Below are 22,779 nucleotides of genomic sequence, written 5' to 3'. Positions count from 1 at the left end.
TCCTGGCATTCAGCCGGCATTCCTGAACTTTAAACAGAGGTTTCTATGTAAGTAGAATTGAACCCTTTGCAACCAAAAGGTGGGGGGATCTGCTGACCTTAAATCCTTTACCTTTATTCCCTTTATAGCAGGTGGGGTCGGGGGGGGGGGGCAAAACAGTGTAGATCCTTATCCTATTTAACTAAAAATATTCATTTAATTAATTCCCCATTTAAAGGAACACCACAGGATATTTTTTTGTTAAAACTTGAAATTAACAAAGCCCATCCCAGTCGGCGCTGAAAACTATAACCTGTAATTTAATTGGGCAGTCTTTCTGTTCAGCTCACCCCACCACAGGTCTTTAAGTGGAGGGGGGGGGTCTGAAATCCATAGTTCACCTATCATCCCAATTTGTACTGTCCAACTTCCCCAACACAGACCTTTAAGTGAGGGGGGTCTGGAAATAAGCCGCTAAATCACCATGTGTTTACTTTAAAGCGAAAGTGTTGGCGAAATGATAAGTGCCATATGCATTTGCACAAATTTGTAAAACTAAGCAGCTAGCCTTTTAATCACGCAGGAAAGTTGAAATTGAATAGCATTGCATACATAATTGTTTTTGTTTATTGATCAGTTTGATTATTTCTTGAAGTGAAATTTGTAGAAAGTAAAGAATTGTAATCTATCTTCTTTTTAACTCACTTGTGTGATTTATTTATGTTGAGAAACGTTTATTGGGTTCTATGTCATTTCATCGACAGTCATTTTTACGACTGCCTTTTTTAGGAGTACACTATTACGAAAAAAGTAATCAACATTTTTTGGGGGGTTTCCCCCACCTATTTTTAACTATTCCTGACCCCGAACCCCTTATCGGCCCTTCCCCTGCCAAAATTTAATGACTTTTTTCATAATTGTGTACTCGTAAAAAAGGCAGTTGTATAAATGACTGTTGATGAAACAACGGTATACCATTTATTGTGTTGTGCCATGCATAAAGTGGTATTTGACATTTTAGTGCAATTTACGTAACATCTAATTCAAATAAATATAAATATATTTCCTGTACCCTGGACTAGTTCTTGGCTCATTGGTAGCTCAGGGGGAGCGATCCAAGGGGTATTAGATGAATTGGAGATAGGGCTGAAGAAAATAACTGACATTAACTGTTTATTGTGTGACACTTAGCTTGGGAAGGGAAGGAACTCCCTGTGTTGAGGGTGGCCTCTCAATAAACCGTTACAGATACCACCAGACGGTAATACCATTACAAACACCTGATCTGCTGGAAATATCGGCAGATTACAGGTGCCAGTAAGGGTAGGTAAATCCCCATGCCGGTATTTCCGGTGACAGTAATACTGGCTGTTTTCCGGTGGGGTTCCTGACTTACATTCAGCTCCTGATTAGAGGTAAATCAGGCCACCCCACCAGCAAACTTGTAGTTTGCCGGTCCGAAAACGTGCCGGTAAACAGAATTACTGGCACATTATTTCTGGACCGGCAAACCTATATTGACCCCCAATTTCATGTTACTGTGTGATATAACTAGTTCGAAGAGATTGCAAGAGGGTGTGTTATGTGTGTGGAGGGGCAGGTAGTTGAAGGGAATGACCAAAGAGATAAGCATGGTCATATGGGTGGACAATGGATAGGTAAAAACCCAAACGACACCCACAAGCTGTGTGCCCCACACCACAACCAATTTCACTCCAATACAATAGATTCAGCTTATATGTGGTGCTAAAGCATCACTAAATAGCCACAACTAAAGAGGACAGATGTATGCTGAAAAGAGGAACATGCATTTGAATGTCTGAGCGTGCGTAAAAGGGAATGAGGAAAATATTGAAGGAGATGTGGAAGAGTTCAAGGGGGGGCTGAAGGGGGTCAAGAAATGGTGGAGTAAGAAGTAATACGAGTTAGGGAGAAGGGGCCAGAAGTGGCACACGTGGTGTTGGTAGAGCATGAGAGAGGGGAGGTGAAGGTGCCAAGATAGGAGAGCTTGCAGTCATTAAACCCTTTTCTGCGTAGGGGTGCTCGCACCGTGGGATTTTGTAAAATGTAAAACAAATCTTAAGGTTTTGATTTTCGGACATAGGCAGCTCTGTCCCTGCATGAATGCCCTGTGAACAAGTGGTCACGATTACTGGTTCCTTCAGCTGAGCCCTTCTCATCGCAGTGAAGGCTGCTGTGCCAAAATGTGAGCATAGGTGTTCTTAGACCGTTGAGTATCCACAGGCATGCAGATATAACATTCCGAAAAACAGACCTCAAAGTCAGGAGTTTTAAATACCTATATTATCTCTTGGTCCGCACCTTTGATTCGAGACAAATGCAACAAGAGAAGGCCTGGGAAACTGGGGAGCTGCGACAGGAGCTAACATTGATAGAACGGACTATGTACATTGAGAATGTGATTGGTTCTCTGCTTTTCGTAGAACTGTTTACGATTTAAAATAGATCTCTTCAGGAAGGAAGGAAGCTGAGCAAGCGGCTGAAGATGGGGGTAACCCAACAAACAAATGCAGACAGCCCGAAATTCGATTATCTGTTAAGAAATCCAGAGATACCAACGAACCAACTGTATTAACTTTGTTATCTTAATGAGCTATACCTCGGCTGGCACCCGTGCACACTGATGGAAGTGGGGGGCACACTCATGGAAGCTGGAGCACGCTGATGGAAGCTGTGCACATTGATGGCAGTTGGAGCACGCTGATGAAAGCTGTGCACACTCATGGAAGTTGAGGGCACACTCATCGAAGCTGTGCACACTGATGGAAGTTGGAGCACGCAGATGAAAGCTCTGCACACTGATGGAAGTTGGGGCATACTGATGGAAGCAGTGAACAATGATGGAAGTTGGAGAATGCTGATGCAAACTGTGCACACTGATGGAAGTTGGGGGCACACTGGTGAAGGCTGTGCACACTGATGGAAGTTGGGGGCACGCTGATGAAAGCTGGAGCACGCTGATGAAAGCTATGCACACTGATGGAAGCTGGAGCACACTGATGAAAGCTGTGCACACAGATGGAAGTTGGGGGCACACTGATGGAAGCTGGAGCACGTTGATGAAAGCTGTGCACGCTGATGGAAGTTGGGGGCACACAGATGGAAACTGGAATACGCTGATGGAAGCTGGAGCACACTGATGAAAGCTGTGCACACTCATTGAAGTTGGGGCACACTGATGAAGCTGGAGCACGCTGATGAAAGCTGTGCACACTGATTGAAGTTGGGGCACACTGATGAAGCTGGAGCACGCTGATGAAAGCTGTGCACACTGATGGAAGTTTGGGGCACACTGATGAAGCTGGAGCACGCTGATGAAAGTTGTGCACACTCATGGAAGTTGGGGGCACACTGATGGAAGCTGGAGCACGCTGATGAAAGCTGTGCACACTGATGGAAGTTGGGGGCACACTGATGGAAGCTGGAGCAGGCTGATGGAAGCTGTGCACACTGATGGAAGTTGAAGCAGGATGATCAAAGCGGTGCACACAGATGGAAGCTGGGGGCACACTGATGGAAGCTGGAGCACGCTGATGAAAGCTGTGCACACTGATGGAAGTTGGGGGCACACTGGTGAAAGCTGTGCACACCCATGCAAGTTGGGGGCACACTGATGAAAGCCGTGCACATTGATGGACGCTTTTGCTGCTGCACATTCCCAACAGGTGTCAGTGCAGGGCTTCCCAAGGCCATTCCACACATGTTCTTCTGGATTTTCCAGGTTTTTGGTGCCTTTGCACGGCAAATATTTTATTTGAAACCCAAAGCTGTCGGGTTTGGCTGGTAAGAGGACTTTTCTGAAAAACAATCTTTGTTCTGCCAGCCAGCAGGCTATTAAAAGTGTGAACTCATGCAACCCCCAGAGCTCTGCTGGAGAACTGGAGGCAGCACGGAATGAGTGTTGTGTGGAGTTGGGGGCTAGCACACCGATCTGAATGCCTTCATGTGTAGTCCTAAATTCGCACACAGAATATCACTGTGCACCTTGACATGTCATAGCACCTTTCCCTTGCATCGTATTTTTAATGTTGTGGCAAAAACTGATTGTGTTATTGTTAAAAATTAAAAAGGTGGCGAAAGCGACTATATAGTTAGGTCTAATTTGGGCTCCCTATTAATGGAATATTATTATTTTACTTTATTTTATTGTTTAAATAACATACCTAGCTCGAGAGCAGAGGAGCGCTGTACAGAGTGTGGGTAGCCAGTGTTTGGGCTGGCATCATAACAGTAACGCCATGCTGTGAGTTTCGGTCTGAGGGTCAGTCTGTTTCCATCAGGATTAGTACTTGGTCGGATATTGTTGAGAAAGCCATGTTTTGAGAGAACTGCAAAATTGGAGAATTGTGGATGAATTCCAAAACGATGGCGGGATTGAGTTCCAGGGGTTGAGTGCACGACTAGACAGGCAGGTTGTTTGTGGGTCCCCTCTTTGCAGGCAAGTTGTGATTTGAGCCAGTTGGTCGAAATTCCTGAGTGAGGAGCATCTGCCACCAAATATGTGGAGCTTAGCCACTAGGCACAATGCTGTGTAACTCATAACTGCTTTTTAGATGATACTTACGGTCTTGAGTGTAGCCTGATTTAGGGCGAATGCCAATGCAGTTCACATAAAACGGGGTTGATTCAGTCACATTTCTGCATGGTGGACTGCTTTTAGGGGAGCCCAGTGCACAGCTGAGAGCCCTGTTGGGGGCAGGGGGTGGGGGGGAATTTCCCCCATCAACTTGCAAAACCACAGCAGTCTGTACCACATTCCGACAGTCCCGCCTTGGGATGAAGGGTTTGATTTTGCAAGGGGGGAGATTCGGATGCCAGGCCGTTTGGTCATTTTTGGCTATGTATTTCTGGAAGGACATGCTGCTGTCAATTGTAAAACCTAAGGAATTTGCTAAATCAGAGGGTTTGTGGATCAAACCCTTCTAGGGGCATATTACTGATCCATTGTTGGACAAGTTGTTGTTTAGCAGAGGAAATCAAAGAAAATGAATTTGGTCTTGGAGAGGTTAAGTTGAGGTAGGCAGTCGCAATGCAGGACTTGATGATGGCTAGGTAATTGCAGAGATGAGTGTTATCTTGTTATGTTATGTTAAATTATGTTACTTGGCATTTATATAGTGCCTTATATATCATTGGTATGACCTCAAAGTGCTGGTAGGTTGAACGCCCTGGGGAACCGTAGTTCAAGTTAGTGGAGAGAGATAGTGTCATATGGTGCATGGGAGCACCGGATAGGTGTGCAGCTGGTATAGTTGTTGGATGATAGCTGCTTCCTAGCGATAGGTGTGGTGCTGAAGGTATCAGTGGATGTGTGCAGTCAGGTGGGTGGGCACACAGACTGGGTTCTTGGCTGCGTTGGGCCTGAGGAACGACTATGTGAGCAGCTAGGCCAGAATGTGCTCAGCTAGCTGCCTTTTATTAGGGTGATGAGGTGTTCATGGGGTCGCATTTGTAAATGAACAGTTAGGCCGAAGTATAGCTGTGTTGTAGTTGGATGATGGTGTATAGTGGAGAGTAAGCGTAGTGGTGTCATAGGTGGTTATCTGTAAAAGCACCTCAGACTTTGTATCAGGCACGTGAACAGGACGGTGGGGACATACATAGCGACATACGGATATATAGCAACAGGGGTCGATACAGGTTTATATGGGAACACAGGTATGTGTGGGGATACAGATATATAGCGACAGGGTCGACACAGATATATATGGGGAAACAGATTTATGGAAGGTTTTTACTCTTGTGTATAACTGAGCATTGTCCGCGTATTGGTGAATTGCTGTATCAGGATCATGAAGGACGATACTCAGGCTCTCCATGTAAAGGTTAAAGAGGATTGGTGTGAGGATTGAGCTTTGCGGGACTCTACATTAGACGGGGAGTTGGCTAGAATCTAATTTGTTAATATGGGTGGCCTAGTGCCTGCCCAGGACGTAGGAGGTAAACCAATTTAGGACACAGCAAGTGAATTGCATCCAGTCAGCAAGGAGGAAGAGGAGGATGCAGTGTCGAATGAAGCCGAGAAGTCCAGTAGATTAAGGAGGCATGCGTTACCCTTATCCAGGCAATAAAGATTTGGAGGGCATCATCCGCCACCTGGATGGTGGCTGTCTCGGTGGTACACTTGGGGCAGAACACTGATAGTCATGTAGGAGGTGGTGTTGTTTGATTCTGAGGAGTAATTGTGTAGGGACTACTTTCTCAAAGATGTTGCCGATAAAGGAGAGGTTTGTATTGAGCTGGTAGTAGGCAAGATGATCTGGGTCTAGGTTCGTTTTTTTTCAGATGCCATATGACACAAGTCTTGAGGGTGTCCAGGAATGACCCCTTGTTGAGGGATGCATTAATGATTCTGAGTAGTGCATTCAGCTACGTGCCATCAAGAAAGGAGTGAATTCTGTCCAGAGGGGCAGTAAGTGTGCTGAGGTAAAGGGGGGGGGCTAACACTGAGGGTGGGTGTTTTGATGATCTTCCACATTTTGTCCATTTTTTTATGAAAAAGTTGTTGATTCCATCTAATTTTTTGTTTAAGCTAAAGCACCACCAAAAGACGAAACTATTGCATTACAGTATGGTTCGGGAGAAATGGCATATGAGGAGGGACACAAAGCTTGTAGGTGTTATTTGGTTATTTTCCCACCGATTATCTGCCTGTGGCAGGGGTTTGCAACCTTTCGCTCGCCAGATGTTTCGGACTACAATTCTCATGATATCTGGCTTTTGACTGTGCTGATTAGGGATGATGGGAGTTGTAGTCCAGAATATCTATAGAGCCAAAGGTTGCAGACCCCCGGCCTATGGCCATGCTAAACCCTATGGCCATTCCCACCCTCTTCCTGAGTCTCCCCACCCAAAACGTAACCTCCTGTGATCACTTTTAGGACTGTTTTTCAAGCCCTACCATCAAATGTGTGCTCAAAGCCTGCAAGTGTTTTCTCAAAGCAGTATTCATAGAGCTAATGACTTAATTTTTTGCTGTAAACAGACACCTGGTGTAATTATAATGGCTTAGCACGGTCTGCCTACAGCCACTCGCATTATAAGCACTGTGTGTGTCCTTCACTGAAATACTGTTAAAAACACGCATTGGCAAAACCAACCATTTTGGCTTGTGTATAAGTATTAGGCAATTGCCAAGCACTGCTATTATATTTCCAGGTACTCGCACCATTTTGCAACTGCTACCATCGATTTCCAGTTAATACCACTATGGCAGTGCCTTGTACACGTATTTATTATCCCTATACAAAAGACAAAACTGTTGGCATGACCAATGCTTGTTCCTGAGTTGCCGGAATCTCGGGGTCAGATGAGCGCTTTGTAATCACAGTGCTTTGGAATTATAACAATGTTAAAAGGCGCTATACAAATGCAAAATAACATAACACTGCTTTACTACTGCGAAGAAGGCTTTGCTCGTGTTAGAGGCTGCACGATGGTGAAGGGGTAGTAAGCAGCGTTGGCCTCTGTGATCCGAATCCTATGGTTGGTGCAGAGCGATTTGAGGTTGGTGAGATGTCCAGGGTTGCTGTTTTTTGCACCACCATTTCTCCATGGCTCTGAATGAGCAATTGATGGAGTTGAGCGCAGAGGTGTACTGAGGGGCAGATGGTTTGCTCTTAGCAGGGCGGTTTTTAGGGGGGCTTGGTGTCCACCCGTTTCATACATGAGTCGTTGAATAATTCTAGGAGAGCCAAAGCATTCTCTGTGGCAGGCAAGTCTGTGCCTTTTCCAGGGTGCCCAGGACAAAGGTAAGGAGTCTCCCGACCCCCACCTCCCCCAAAAATGCCACATTATTTTTTAAAGGTGCTTAAAAGCACTGTAGCGCACTCGGCGCGTGGTGCCTCTCCCCCCGCCCACCCGCTTCCTGCTCCCCCTGTGCCTGCCTCCCCTTGTCCCGATTGGTCCATTTTTATTGAAAAAATGGAAACAGAGGCCGTAGTGAGGGCCTGCTGTAGGCGCCCCCGCCATTTCCAGCGTGCCCAGTCCAAAGGTAAGGAGTCTCCCAACCCCCACTTCCCCCAAAAATGCCACATTATTTTTTAAAGGTGCTTAAAAGCACCGTAGCGCACTCGGCGCGTGGTCCCTCTCCCCCCGCCCACCCGCTTCCTGGTCCCCCTGTGCCCGCCTCCCCTTGTCCCGATTGGTCCGTTTTTATTGAAAAATGGAAACAGAGTCCGTAGTGAGGGCCTGCTGTAGGCGCCCCCCGCCATTTCCAGCGTGCCCAGGCCAAAGGTAAGGAGTCTCCCGACCCCCACCACCCCAAAAAGGCCACATTATTTTTCTAAAGGTGCTTAAAAGCACTGTAGCGCACTCAGCGCGTGGTCCCTCTCCCCCCGCCCACCCGCTTCCTGGTCCCCCTGTGCCTGCCTCCCCTTGTCCCGATTGGTCCGTTTTTATTGAAAAAATGGAAACAGAGGCCGTAGTGAGGGCCTGCTGTAGGCGCCCCCCGCCATTTCCAGCGTGCCCAGGCCAAAGGTAAGGAGTCTCCCGACCGCCACCTCCCCCAAAAATGCCACATTATTTTTTGAAGGTGCTTAAAAGCACCGTAGCGCACTCGGCGCGTGGTCCCTCTCCCCCCGCCCACCCGCTTCCTGGTCCCCCTGTGCCCGCCTCCCCTTGTCCCGATTGGTCCGTTTTTATTGAAAAAATGGAAACAGAGGCCGTAGTGAGGGCCTGCTGTAGGCGCCCCCCGCCATTTCCAGCGTGCCCAGGCCAAAGGTAAGGAGTCTCCCGACCCCCACCTCCCCCAAAAATGCCACATTATTTTTTAAAGGTGTTTAAAAGCATCGTAGCGCACTCGGCGCGTGGTCCCTCTGCCCCCGCCCACCCGCTTCCTGGTCCCCCTGTGCCCGCCTCCCCTTGTCCCGATTGGTCCGTTTTTATTGAAAAAATGGAAACAGAGGCCGTAGTGAGGGCCTGCTGTAGGCGCCCCCCGCCATTTCCGGCGTGCCCAGGCCAAAGGTAAGGAGTCTTCCGACCGCCACCTCCCCCAAAAATGCCACATTCTTTTTTAAAGGTGCTTAAAAGCACCGTAGCGCACTCGACGCGTGGTCCCTCTCCCCCCGCCCACCCGCTTCCTGGTCCCCCTGTGCCTGCCTCCCCTTGTCCCGATTGGTCCATTTTTATTGAAAAAATGGAAACAGAGGCTGTAGTGAGGGCCTGCTGTAGGCGCCCCCGCCAATTCCAGCGTGCCCAGGCCGAAGGTAAGGAGTCTCCCGACCCATCTCCCCCAAAAATGACACATTATTTTTTAAAGGTGCTTAAAAGCACTGTATCGCACTCAGTGCATGGACCCTCTCTCCACGCCCACCTGCTTCCTGGTCCCCCTGTGCCCGCCTCCCAACACGCCCACCCACCCGGATTGGTCCACATACCTCACATCAAGGTCACCCAGGGCAGCCCTCTGCCCGGCAGCCCTGCGGCGAAGGACCCCGAGGCAAAGGACGACCCCAAGATGTGTCTGCAGGTGTCCGCAGGGGACGTCAAGGAAGCCAGCAGCCAACAGACACCAACAAAAACCGTGAGTGTGACATGGGTGGGGAGCAGAGCAATCACTCTACACCAGAAAACCCCTGCCCCTCTATTTTACTTCCCAATAACATAGAGTGCCATAATATTAGCATGTCCACACTTAGATAGAATTGTGAATACTAGCATGTCCACACTTAGATAGAACTATGAATACTAGCATGTCCACACTTAGATAGAATTGTGAACATTAGCCTACGTCGCGTCTGGATAGATTTGTGAAGTTAGCATGTCTGCACTTAGATAGAACTGTCAATACTCGCATGTCCACACTTAGATAGAATTGTGAACACTAGCCTGCGTCGCATCTAGATGGAATTGTGAATGTTAGCATGTCATTGGCAGATGCACTGGCCCCTAGAGTCTAAATGGAGGATAAGGGGAGCTATCAGAGAGCATGTTAGAGGCGGGGACTAGAGGAGTATGGAACCTGTATGCCAGTCAGACCCAGATCAGGACAGAGCCGCAACAGGGGAGAGTACGCTTCAATTCAGGATAGAGACGCAAACTAACCAACCGTACTAACAATTTCCCTTTCTGCATACACCTCTCAAACTCCAAACCAAACACAACGAAAACCTACAGCACAACAAATCGCACAAACTTCACTACTTTGCAACAACAAAACAAAAACACACATAGCCTTGCACAACAGTCCACGACGACTACCGGCCGCAAACACCCCAGGCCCAGCCAACGGACCCACCGGGCCAACAGCACATCACTGCTCTCTTGCACTTTTCCTGCTTCCTCCCACTAACTCAACCTCCCCTCCTCTTTCAGAACCGCCAGAGCGCCAAGGGACCACTACGGTGGTGATAGTGCGCGGTACAAATGTCCTTTAACATTAACATTAACATTATTGCGAGGCTTATAACTTATGCTCCTGCTGGCAAAACCGCACACAACTTGAGGCATAGTCGAAGGCACAGGGCATATGGCTGCAGGCCTTGACCTATGGTTAATGCAGGTAAGTTTACTGTGACTCTGGCATTGCTGAGCACTGCAGGCCAGGTCATTTCCCTGGGAGCACTCAGGGATTTTGAAAAATGCAAGAAGTAAACTGCAAAATCATCGATGCAACTGCAATACATATGTACATTTGCTTTCATTTTATTTAGCGATATTTTCTTAATTTACCAACTTTTGTGTCTTTTCAAAGCATACAGCAAAACACCCACTTGCTTGTTTGATCTGTATTCCACTGGTGTAGATGAAATGACGCCTGTCAGGCGCATCCCTGCCTTGCACAAAGCCCACCACTCTTCCCTCTGAAATTTCTGGGAGCTTCCATAAAAGAACAATGAAAAAGATTTGCTTTCCTTTCCTTTTTATTAATTCTTCTAACCGATCACAATGTGAATTGGAGTTGGGAATTAATGAATTGATGGGTTGAATTAATGATAATCATAATGATGTGTTATTTTTATAGCACCTTAATCAAAGCGCTTTACAGAGCACATATTTACATACAATATCACCCAACCGAAATTGGTACTCGTGATGAATCGATGTATGAATAATATGTTACTTTTATCTTCTTAAATGTTTTTAATTCTTTTACATGTTTATGTAAAACCAAGTTTATTGGCTTAAAAAAGCCCACCCCTCTCCCCTGCACTCCTTCCTCGCCACAGCATGTTATGCTGCTGCAGGTGCGCCGCCTGCACTTCCCCCTTGGGGGAAGGCTGTCCTATCAGCAGGCCAATGAAGACATTTACAACCTCTGGTTACAGACAGTTGCAGGAGAACTCCTTTCCCGCGTTATGTGTCCGTCAACTCCAATAGCAGTGCCATGCTGGGCGCCCTGCTAGTGTTCGTGTTAATTATTGGGGAACCTGGGAATTGGGGCGAGTGGAATAGCACAAGCAGAGTGAGAGAGGCCCTGTTTGTGATAAGGTCACAAGCGGTAATTGGGGGAGGGGGTGGAGATGGAACAGAGGCCATTGTGGGAAGGAGGGTGGTGTGTAAAGGTGGGTTCTTTGGAAAGTGGTGGCATAGAAGAGAGGATGCGAATAGAAGGGTGAGGGTGGTGGTATGCATGTGCCGATAAGCAACGAATGTGCCTGCAATAAAGTGGAAACCGTTATATAATTACGGAAATTGTAGAATATAACGTATTTTAGTTATTCGTTGAGCACTTGTTTAGAAAAACTGCACATAACAATAAAAAACACATTTGAAATAAGAACAGAATAAAAAAGGAAACTATTAGTTCATTGTCCATAAAACGGTAAATAACACAATTCCGATCAAGGTTAGCACAAAACAATCCATGCGGAACCGAAGGGATTATAGAAGGGGGCAGTACAGAAGGGAGGAAGAAATAGAATGGGGATGTGCAATGGGGTACGGGGCAGTGGGCTTTTAGGCAGCATTGTATATAGAGGGTAGCCTAGTACATAAAGCAACACAATACAAAGGAAGCAGAGAAGGAATGGAAGTGCTCAAGGAATGGCGCCTTAGAAATAGCACAGAAAGGCGGCGTTAAAAGGGGGTCCCACGGGGCACCACAGCAGATTCGTCCTACCCTGGTCTCCGGTGTCTCGGGCTGTGGCTGTCCTTCAGGGAGCTGCTGTCGGGGAGACAGCCCTCGGGGTGCGGGCTCTCCAGCGCCCCCGTGTACGGCAGGCCCAGGCCGCTCCGCTCCCGGGGGCTCTCCTCTCTCAGCACCTGGCTGCTGAGCTTGTTGAAGACGATAGCGTTCATGGCCGGGCTCCCTCCAGGCTTCGAGGGATGGAGTACGGCACCTCTTCCACAGAACGTGCTCCTCTAGGGGCCGAGGGACGGCAGCTCCTGCGGGGGACAGAGAAACAATGTGAGCAGAGGAGGCCCACCTCAGCCCGCGTGGGGCCAGTGCAGCGCGATAGGCGGGTGCATTCCGAGGCAAGCATGCGGGGCATCCCGCTCACTTCTGCCCTCTGTGCAGAGGAGGACTGGCCTATTTGGGCATGGCAAAAGCAAGGCCTCCGTCCGGGGTTTTTCCCGGGGGCCGCCCAGTCTCTGCTCTTTCGCCTGTAGGTCTTGCCCCTGTCATGAACCCCTTCGCGGGTATAAAGGCATGCATGCTGCCGTGGTGTGAGGCATTGATGGTGCAGCAGGGTGTACCCTCCTCTGAAGACACAAGCTGGGGAAAGCACAACTTCTAAACCAGCACAGCGGCACCCTGCTGTGAGGACATTTAGCACACTGAATGTGACCTCAGCAGGAAGTGAGTTCACAGACTTTAACCTTCGGCAATGCACTCCAGGGAAGCAGGTTGTGGGTGCTATTGGCTGTGACTTTAACCAGAGATGGCGCAATATATGTATATTTTCTTTTATTTATGCCATATATATGCAATGAATCAATACACAATTCCATTAAATACCCAGAACAATAGAAGTCCAAATCCAGGCGACAACGAAATGAACCTCACAGGGGCCGATTCACAAGAACGTTTATAAGGGTACAATCCCATTGAAAAACGCTCCTTGAACAGGCCCACATGCACACAAGATGAAGAATAAAATGATAAACCGCTCAGTCAGCATTCTCATCCGAAAACACCTGCAAGGGGTCCACCATTTAAGACACTTTCTTCCCCCTCCCATCATTCAGCAAATTGTGCTCTCCGTAAAGAACCCTCCCACAGTTCAGAAAATAGCAGCGCATAGGATATGGATGGAGCCTGTGGGCTTTCCATGTTAGCAATAACCAGCCTGACAATGACAACTGCCTTCTAACTTCCCACCCCAAACACCAAGGCACAGTCATTCAATTCGAGGTCACGTTTCAAGACGGCGCCTAGTTTCACGTGCACAAGCAGGGAATAAGGTTGCAGTTGGAGACAGCGAAAAAACATAAGCATTATGCAATCGACGATGAGGGCACACACATGGACGGGTTCCAGGGAAAAATTGATCCAGGCGATGAAGGGTAGGATAGAATTGGTATAATAGTATAATGTTGTGCGGAACAGGCATGTAGAACTCAGCGCATACACCCCAAACCCTTATGGACATCATCAATAATACCAGCGTTGGAAAAATCTGTCACCACCCCTTACCGGCACTTAACTGCAACGCGTTTTTCAATTGGATTTTCCCATTAAAAAACACTTTTGTAAATCAGGCCCACCATCTTGTGCCAAGTCAGCGAAAGCGGCCTCCATTAAGCCTGATTAATATATGGTGATTCGTTACCTACGTCAATTTTCCAGGTACAAATTGGTTCCAAGATTGCAAAACAGGAAGCAACCTCACTTTTCCTAAGAAACCCTCTAATTGGTAAGTACTTGAAAACAGTGCTGGACATTTTGAAAAAAATTAGCCTGGCATTTGACAAGAGGAGGTAGGAGGGTGCCTCAATGGAGTTGGAGGGTTAAGGGTCGAGTGAATGGTGAAAAACACAGATCAAATAAAATGACACCGCTTTCTATAGAGATGTCTTGGCGCGTGCCCAGATCCCATGATAAATAGGTATAGTAACACGATGAGCAAAAAAAGGGTATATAATAAAAGCTTTTTTTCCTCATTCCAAATTAACGTCTGCAGTTACCAACATGCAAAATAATTTTAGCCTTGAATCGGTCTTTAAATTTACTATCAAAACTAAAGAGAAACGGAGCAAGAAGATGCAATTTGATGACCTGAATGAAGTCCTTTTTTCACGGAGCCTGCAACTTTATGAACGCTTCCCATTTCTAATCACCAACCATCCGCTCCCCTTAAGGGACAATAACAACCCACTTGCTGCTAAATCGTCTGTCACCTCACGTTCACTGGACTTTAATGTGTTTACATGTAAAACAGATGAACCATAGCACAGCTCTTCTGAGCTGGGAAGTCCATCTCACAGCACTGTGAACAGCTGACCAGCAGCAGGTGCAGTGTGTGTCTCAGCTTGGGCATGGTCTTTTCATTTCCTTCGGATTCTGAATTTGGGGAGCCAATTTTTGCGGAGTTCTGAATCCGGGGAAATCCGACCCAATTCCTGCACTGCTTGAAAAAGTTCTTGCGATCTAACCCAGACTTCCTTGCTGACAAATCAGAAGTACATAAAACACCAGAATGGTCCTGATGGAACCACCTGAGAATATTTCTGGTAAAACAGCAGCGTACCATAAAGGTTTAAGTAGTGTATCCCCCTAACCAGAATTGCTCATCAAATATGTGCCATATCTGAAGATGCGTTCGACCCCCAACTGAATGATGAAAATCTCCCAAGAACAGAATTGCTTTGGTTGAAATTACCTCCTTCACCCCTCCCCCCACCCTGAAAAAAGCCCTTTGGTCTATACGGCATCAAGGCCCAATGGTAAAATTGAAAGGTGGGAAAGGAAGAACTAACCTCGGCCTATGAAACTGTTGTTTCTGAGGCCCCTCTTGGGAGTATTCTCATCATTTTACCCAAATAAATAGGACAGCCAGAAAAATACAATCAGCATAAACTTTGGCTAAATAACCATTTTGACTAAGTTAATATGACCATCAGGTCTAAGGATTTACACTCCATCTGTTCAACATTCTCCCCACATCAGCGTAAACACAATTAAAATTGTTATCATTAAGGCCTGCAGTATCCAAACACAATTCTACACCCAAATAAGTAACCTTAGGTCATTGAGCCCCACATAATCTGCCACACTGACAGCCATGCATTATAATTCTCCAATATTACATTCATAATCGACCCAGAAACACAACCAGACTCGTTGCACAATGAACCTAAGCAAGAATCAGCAGGCTGGGGCGGAGTTGTTGGCAGGCATAGTGCCGGGTAGAGCAAGAGCAAATTGGGGAATGCCCCAGGCGCCCGTGATGCCATCTGGGCACTGCCAGAAGTGCTGGGGGTCTCAGGCTCTTTGTTCCCGGTATTCCTGCATGACCTGGCTTCGTCACAGCCACCAGAAAATAATGGTTGCATTTTCTGTAATAAATGCGACCAAATGCCTCCGAAAGAAAGAATTGTCTAGTATGCTTCTCCTGTCCGCCTCGACATCTGCATTGCCCATCAGTCTCCAGACAGCTCTTCCTGGAGTGTGGTGGATTTTTGGAAGAAAAACTCTGCCAGCGGGTTTAAGTGTATGCGTGAATGATTATTATTATTAGGGTATTTATTGAGTACGGAACTCGCCACGGGAAGCAACGGAGCGCTTTTCCAATCATGCATGTCAGGACTCCAGTTGTTCAGCTGGATTTATAAGGGTCACAACTCCAGCTGTTCATCAAGGATTTAAAAGAGTGCACAGTTTTCCAAAAAAAAAAGTTGCGCAAATTAGAATTGTTGCAGGAGAAAGAATGGGGCAGGTTTTCCTGGGGAGCCATGCTTTATAAGATAAACAGTTTACCGGGCTTTCGGGAAGAATCGCACTGATTGGCCGCCTGGCTGCTGTTCGTGATCTAGAAGCAAGCAAACTGGGTGTGCCTTTAACGCAGTGCCACGTTATGCGCGCCATGAAGTCGAACAAAGTGAATAAATGCGCGCCTTGTTAGGTACGCAGGATGCAATGTAGGTTTATAAACCGTGTCCTGGCCAAGCATGAAACACAACCGGTGTTACAGGTGGCAAACGTGTTGCGAATTTGATGTGCCCATCAATGTTATTGCACCAGTGCAAAGCTGCCTGAACTTTGTTTCTTCGGACAGCGGCTGCTTGTAGCACCTGCTCAGTTCGAGTTTGCCGCCCTCGCACTTCTGGGCTCCTCGTCGCCTGGGTGGGGAGAGGGGGGGTGGTGGGGAGGGAGGCCTGCCTCATACCTGTGAAGCCTTCCTGCCAGCTCCACCTGTCCCCGGGGTCACGCTGACCTCGGGGACGGGCTGGAATGGCAGAGAAGAGAACGCAGGAACGTTCGAGTCTTCTAATAATACGAGGAAGAAGACGGAATGGGAGTCCTCGCCGCGAATAGGGGAGCCCTTGTATGACCAACGCACCCAAACGAAGCGCAGGTGTGGTTGGTGTGATGAGAGTCTAGGCCGCGGTCACCAACCCACCGCGTGTCACGTTCCAGAGGACCTGCGTGACGCAGCTCAGAGATATGCAAATGCACGTCACGCCGACGGCGCAGCCCACGTGCGCGGGGGAGGGCCCCTCTGAGCACGAGGCACGGCGCGGAAAACGCAGCAGCGCGAGGGGTGAACACGCCGCCTCCGAGGGCGCAGTTTTGCGAACATCCAGCGCGCTCCTTCTTCCTTGAGTACCAACCACTCGCTTTCCTCAAAAAATAATCAAAGGACTGTATTGCCGTTACGGATGTGACAATCCAAAAGTGAAGTGACATCTGAGAACATGGAGTAGCAAGCAGCAACGCAATGCCTCTTAGCAAACGCAGGAGGTATAACGCCCCTTGGGTAAAGTGATTTGATGCAGTGGTAATCTGCATGGAAATGAACTGCTGAGGGGGTCATGCTGAATTTCGATAAACCTACTGACGTTATCAAACTACTTGCCTCAATTTCTGACGTCATTCATTAATTATTCACATAGAGAGAGAGCGCTCACAAATTATGGTCTCCAAACCCAGGCCTTTAACTGGTTTCATTTTTAATTAGTGTAATATACATGTAGTATTTTCTCTTTCCAAATGTAGGACTAGAAGTACCACAATGGAAAATTATGTCAACTTTATGAACCAGGGGCAGTTGAACAACTTACTTACACTTGACATGGGGTTGGCATGTGATGCTGCAGCGCTGCTCCTCTCCACAGGCTCAGACATAACTGGGACACTGTCTCCTCTTCCCTCAGCTGGCATAATGGGTACTGGGACCCTTCAAAGAAAAAAAACCTCAAAGGAAAAGTGGGGGGACTGCGTCCACCAGTCTGTACCATGCATTTGTTGTCCACATGGGGGGACACTACATCGGAAACCGTGTGGGTTCGAAAAGAGCAATATATACTTCACTCATGGTCTGCTGTCACTCAGTGGAGCAAAGGGCGAGATAGCTCAATTAGTTAAAGCAATCCCCGCAAAGATATGAAAGTGGGATCCCATTCTAATGGACGGATCTTCACTTTAAAGGACCTTAAAATGAGTCGGGAGTAAACATGCCTCTCCGAGTTTTGGGGGTGGGAGAGGGGCATCCCACAGAAGGTTGAAATCGTTCAACAACCCCACCCCCCCCCCCCCCAAACACCCCTCCTTGGTATTTCTGCGCGAATAGAAGCTTCTCCGCATCAGTGATCTACAGATTCCCACCCAGATCAGTGACCTATAACGCGATCTTGGAAGTACGACGCCTAGATTTTGTTCCGCCTTTACGGGGGGGGGGGGGGGTAGGATTCAGAAGCCAGGGGTTCGACCCCCGCACTCTCGTCCCCCATCCCGTGTGTGTATGGTCGGTGAAGGCAGTATTCAATCGGTGGCAAGTGCGCGTGGATGTCACACGGGACACGCTTCCTTTCATTTGCCACCACCAGTTTTCCATCAAACATAAATCTCCGCAGGGGCTGCAGAACTCTGCACTGACCCCGCACGCCTTCCCCCGTCGCCATCCCTGTCACTCCTCCCTTCCTTAAGGACAGAAATCTGACGCTGTCAAGCTGGGAGCCCGGGGGCTGTGTGCGGGTTTCCCCTTATGCGGGGTACAGTACAGCCCCAGTACTGGTCCGGAGTAGTGGGCCTGGCTGCACAGGCTTCTCTGTGCAGGGTGAAGGACAGTCCCAGTATTGACCTTTAGTACCGGGCCTCGGTGTGACAATTGCAGTACGGCTACAGTATCGGACCTTGGTATGCGGATTCCCCCGTGCGGGGTCCAGTACAGCCACAGTACTGGTCCGAAGTAGTGGACCTAGCTGGACAGGCTTCCCTGTGCAGGGTGAAGGACAGTTCCAGTATTGGCCTTTAGTACTGGGCCTCGGTGTGCGAGGCGCAGTACAGCTACAGTACCGGACCTCGGTATGCGGGATCCTCCGTGCGGGGTCCAGTACAGCTACAGGATGTAAACCAGTGCCTCGGTCAATATTGACAAGGACGCCTTCCTGCCAGCCGGCACTGGCCGCCGCTCTCCATTCACGGCTCCGCGTGTCAGTCCGAGGCCCGGGACGCCGGCGGGGGACAGAGGCATCCTTTATATGCCTGCTACTGGGGGCTTGTTTCCCCCGCTCCCCTGTCCACCCCCTCCCCATGCCAGTGTTCACACGCTGCCCATTTGACAATATTGTGCAGTTACTCCGGCCAGCCAATGTCGTCGTAAATATGTGTTCGATTTAAAAATACATGAGTAAACTATGCCCGATGTAATGGGTCTTTACTGAAATAACGCACTAGTACGAGTTTCCCTAATGTCTCTAGAGCAGCGTAAGATAAACAGACATCACGCCATTCACTGGGACGGCGCCGAGGCTACCGTGCATCCCTCCCACAGAGAGTGGGGCCCTAGGGGAGAAGACGCGCGAGTTAGAGAGCGAGAAGCGAGCGCCTGGAAGCAGGCCGAGGCGTCCACTCTTCAGACGGACTTATCGGCTCATGTTCGGGGTGGCAATGCAACCCCCTCCCGCCACCCCGGCCTCACCAAAACACACACAGCATCCACAAGATAAACACACGTGCACAAACGCACAACTCCCACACGTCACACGGACAGTGCACAACGCCGGTAAACATACGAATTACCAGGCACAGAGGGACATGTGTTATAATGGTTTTCCGGGTTGTGCTCTCTTCACGAGCGTGGAATTCTCCTTAGAATTCTACGCTCGTGCGGGGGTCGTTGGCTCCTGCTCGTCATTACAACATGCACACGAAACGCAGAGCAGCAATGCACCCGTGCATTTGCACATATATGTGTGCACAAATGAGTATGCAAATGCGGAAATTATGAACACATGCGGTGGCATATGCAGGCAGCTAGACATGTGCGGAGTTATAGAAGTCGCTATGCACACGCGCATGTGCACGCACGGGTACATGCACTCGTGGAGACGGGCCTGTACACGCGCAGTGATGGTTCGTCATTGTTAAAAATGCGCTCTTTTCTCGGGAGAGGAAAGACACATTGACGGCTGCATCCTTCCCACAAACAGAAACATCTAGAAATACAAGGAATTGTCAAATTCAAGCATCTAACGAAACGGGAACATCGGTGGTCTGAACACGATGAAGGGGACCCGGGGCCCCGAAGAGATAGGCATGGTCTTCTGCTGAGGTACCTTGGCGGTCTGGAGTCATCACGCTTAAGGGGACCTGTGGTCCCCAATAGGAGGCCATGCAGTTCTATTATAATATCGAGCGTGTACCCCACACCCCCGTACTCTCGCGCCCGCCAGGAACTGCACCCTCCAAGGTGTCGGAAGGAGGTTGGCTATCAGTTCCCGTTAGGCTACAGGTAATAACTAGACACGGATGTGGAGCTGGCATGGCTGGGTGGACACCCTACTGAAAGCACGCCTGGAGCACGCCTGCAGCACGCCCGCGGGCTGGGTGCACTGGTCATGCTGACTGAGGTCCCGGTCACTGATACTCACCCCCTCAGACCTTGACAGCTCCGCGTGCAGGGTCAAGACCCCGTGGTGCATTGCTAGAGCTCTGCGCGTGCCGTGCACCCCCTCCAATCACAGCCTGCGTGCTTTGTTGCAGCGGGTCATTGCTCGGTCGAGGTGAGTGCTTGAGCATCAGAGCACAGACCGGGCGGGACAATTCCCGCCTGGACCCTGGCACCCTCACGCCCTGAGGGTTGGGCGCAGGGACAATGCTTTAAAAGATGCCCAGCAGCCTGTGTGCCTGTCGCTATTGGGGAGGAGGAGGAGGTCTCTGTGCACCAGGTGGGTGTCCAGTCTGCCCCGTGCCACTCACACTTCAGTCCCACTGCTCTCCTGCCAAGTCCTGGGGTCCGGCGCTTTGTTTGTCTCCGTCACCCCACGACCCTGCCAGTCACCCAGATGGGTGGCTGCTGCCAGTGTGCCCACGGGGTCAGGTGGATGTCTGTGCTCCTGGTGCACCCTCTGATATCCCTGCTGGGGGGGGGGGGGCGGTTCTACACTATGGAGCAGGGGTAGTACCCATCCTGGAAGCACTGCCAATGCAGAAGCCAGTCCGCCGTTGGAACAGGGGGTCTGGGGGGGGGGGGGTTCTCCTGGTAAACAGTACCTGCTGCTGAGGGCTCCCGTCAGACGTCTGCGCGTGTCCCCGGGTTGCTGCTAGTCCCATCCCGGCCGCCTCCAGCCGCAGCACATGTCCCCCGAGCTCCCAGCCCAAAGCTCCTCCCGCACGAGCCGCCGGCGGCCGCCCGGGCCCGCCTTTATTTCCTCAGCGCTCAGCGGCGGGGCCCCGGAACCTGCATAGCGGCCGCGACTCATGTCGGCTGGCTGCGCTCCGCCCCGGCGAACATCCCGCCATTGGGATATGCAGGTTCCGGGGCCCGGGGGGAGGCGCGAGGGGAGGGCGCCTATGAGCGAGTGCTGGCGTTTTCGCAGCTCCAGCAGCGAGTGTCAGGGGAAGGTAGACTCGCAGGAGGACTGGCCTGGGCTACTGTGCATCTCCGGACAGGCCTGTGCAGCGGTATCCTTGAGAGGCCTGCGGAGCCGGTGCACGGTCAGAAGTTTCCAGGCAACCCTGCCCCAGCTCTACTGATACTCATTGACATACTGCGCTAAATGTACATCCTTACATACTGTACCTTTTACACCGCTCACATGAAAACAGCGTTAGTGAATAAAGAGCCACTCCACTCACATCGCGCCTCTAGGTGCTAGAATAACAGGTGTTCTTATAACCCATTTTTTGTCAATGTAACGTTCCGGCTGAGCCGACCTTGTCTGTCACAACGACGAGGGGTTTTGTGCGCGAATCAAAGTCTGCTGAGCGCCCTCAGTTGGAGACAAAAAAAGGAGCACCTGTCTGACAACTTCGCTTGGTCTGTTGGAGATATGTTTATATTGGCTTGGACTGGGGAGGCTACCCCGCACGCTATGCCAGGTGCTTGTGAGACCCCGAGACGGCAGCAGAAGAGGGCTGGACCGCAACCCCACGCGAATGGGGTGAAGGGTGCCCCCAATAACGCACTCTGCTCCATTAGCACTACGGACGGGAGCGTGAAATAGCCCTCAAGCAAATGAAAATACTACCCCCCCACCCCCCCTAACTTTTGCGTTACCCAACACCAGTTCAGATACGCCAGCATACGTGCATTGCCCGGCGAGGGTGCGCCCGACTGACGCATATCAATCACGCGGTGCCCCTCTGCTTCCAGCGGGGTGGGGGCAGCCATGGTACAGGGGCAGCAAGAGTGGCCCGCGGTGGCTGCGTTAGGCCTCTTTCGGGAGCTGCGCCTGCCTCTGCCTGCGAGGCCCACACCGTGACCGGGCGCGCTGGCCTCGAGCTGCCCTTTGGCCTTCAATGCCGGCCTCAGAGAGGGCACCCCAGAGCCAACATATGCCACGACGGTAAGCTTCATGTTCTGTAGACTTGCGGACCCCCAACTCTTCTCTTTGCCCCTCGACCTCCAAAAACGTCAGCTGCGTTTCTGCATTGATAATAAAGTCGTCACCGCACCCCCCTCTGCGCTGCATGGAACGCCATATAAACACGTCCCAGAGACGATGAACTGAGATTCCTCACTACGTAAAATAAAGTAGAGCTGCAAACGGGGGTGGCTGGGAACCAACAGAGGCCCGGCTGCAAGCCATGTTCATAGCGGCCCCATATCACACATTTTCAGAAATCCCAACCCGTTTCCTGTGTGGAAATCTGGAAATACCACAGAAAAGACGCCCACGGTGCAGAGGCCCACCCGGAAATCTCCAAAGTTCCCCATAGGCTAGGCCAGTCCATCCCTGGCTGCAAAGAACATTTTTTGCGAGCTAAAAATCGCTCTCCGCAATTCTTAAATATCACTGTTAGATCATCCATCGAAAACAACCCCGCCCAATCAGCCATCACCGCACAACATCCTGCACTGCACAGCATCCCGCACTGCACTGGCCTTTGTGCCACGGCCTCCCTCAGAAGACGATAGCAGACCGCAAAAAACACCTCAGCATTAGATTTTCGCGATTCCAACAAAAAATGTGTTTTTAGTGGAATGCGTTCTCTCGGGTCTTATCCTCTCTCCCTCGCCCTCCTCAGCACACGTGTGTCAATATTTGCCTCTTGCGCCTTCTATGAATAAGAGGCACGTCCTGAGTTTGAAGAAAGTTAAATATGTAATTAGGGTCCATTTCCCTTCCAGTCGGTGCCCGGGCACGTGGGGCTGGGAGGGTGCACTGTGCTGAGGGGTCTCAAACACTGGGGGACTATGCCCTGAGCGAGCCCTAATGACCCCGTGACCC

At 49.8% G+C, this 22,779-nt stretch overlaps 1 protein-coding gene across 2 annotated transcripts in view; it reads right to left on the bottom strand.

Moving 5' to 3' along the window:
* The window catches only part of MKX (mohawk homeobox), a 381,505-nt gene extending 360,786 nt beyond the window's left edge, over nucleotides 1-20,719 (bottom strand). For both annotated transcript variants that reach the window (XM_069648109.1, XM_069648111.1), the window contains exons 1-2: nucleotides 20,600-20,719; nucleotides 12,062-12,327 (exon numbers count right to left, since the gene is read on the bottom strand). In XM_069648109.1, coding sequence (XP_069504210.1) covers nucleotides 12,062-12,240 — 179 coding nt within the window. In that variant the 5' untranslated portion in view covers nucleotides 12,241-12,327; nucleotides 20,600-20,719. The remainder of the gene's footprint in view (nucleotides 1-12,061; nucleotides 12,328-20,599) is intronic.
* Nucleotides 20,720-22,779: the final 2,060 nt, after the last annotated feature.

Source organism: Ambystoma mexicanum, chromosome 2q, assembly GCF_040938575.1.
Source record: "Ambystoma mexicanum isolate Mex_15411 chromosome 2q, UKY_AmexF1_1, whole genome shotgun sequence".
NCBI classification, from domain to species: Eukaryota; Metazoa; Chordata; class Amphibia; order Caudata; family Ambystomatidae; genus Ambystoma; species Ambystoma mexicanum.
This window is presented reverse-complemented; position numbering and strand designations above follow the sequence as displayed.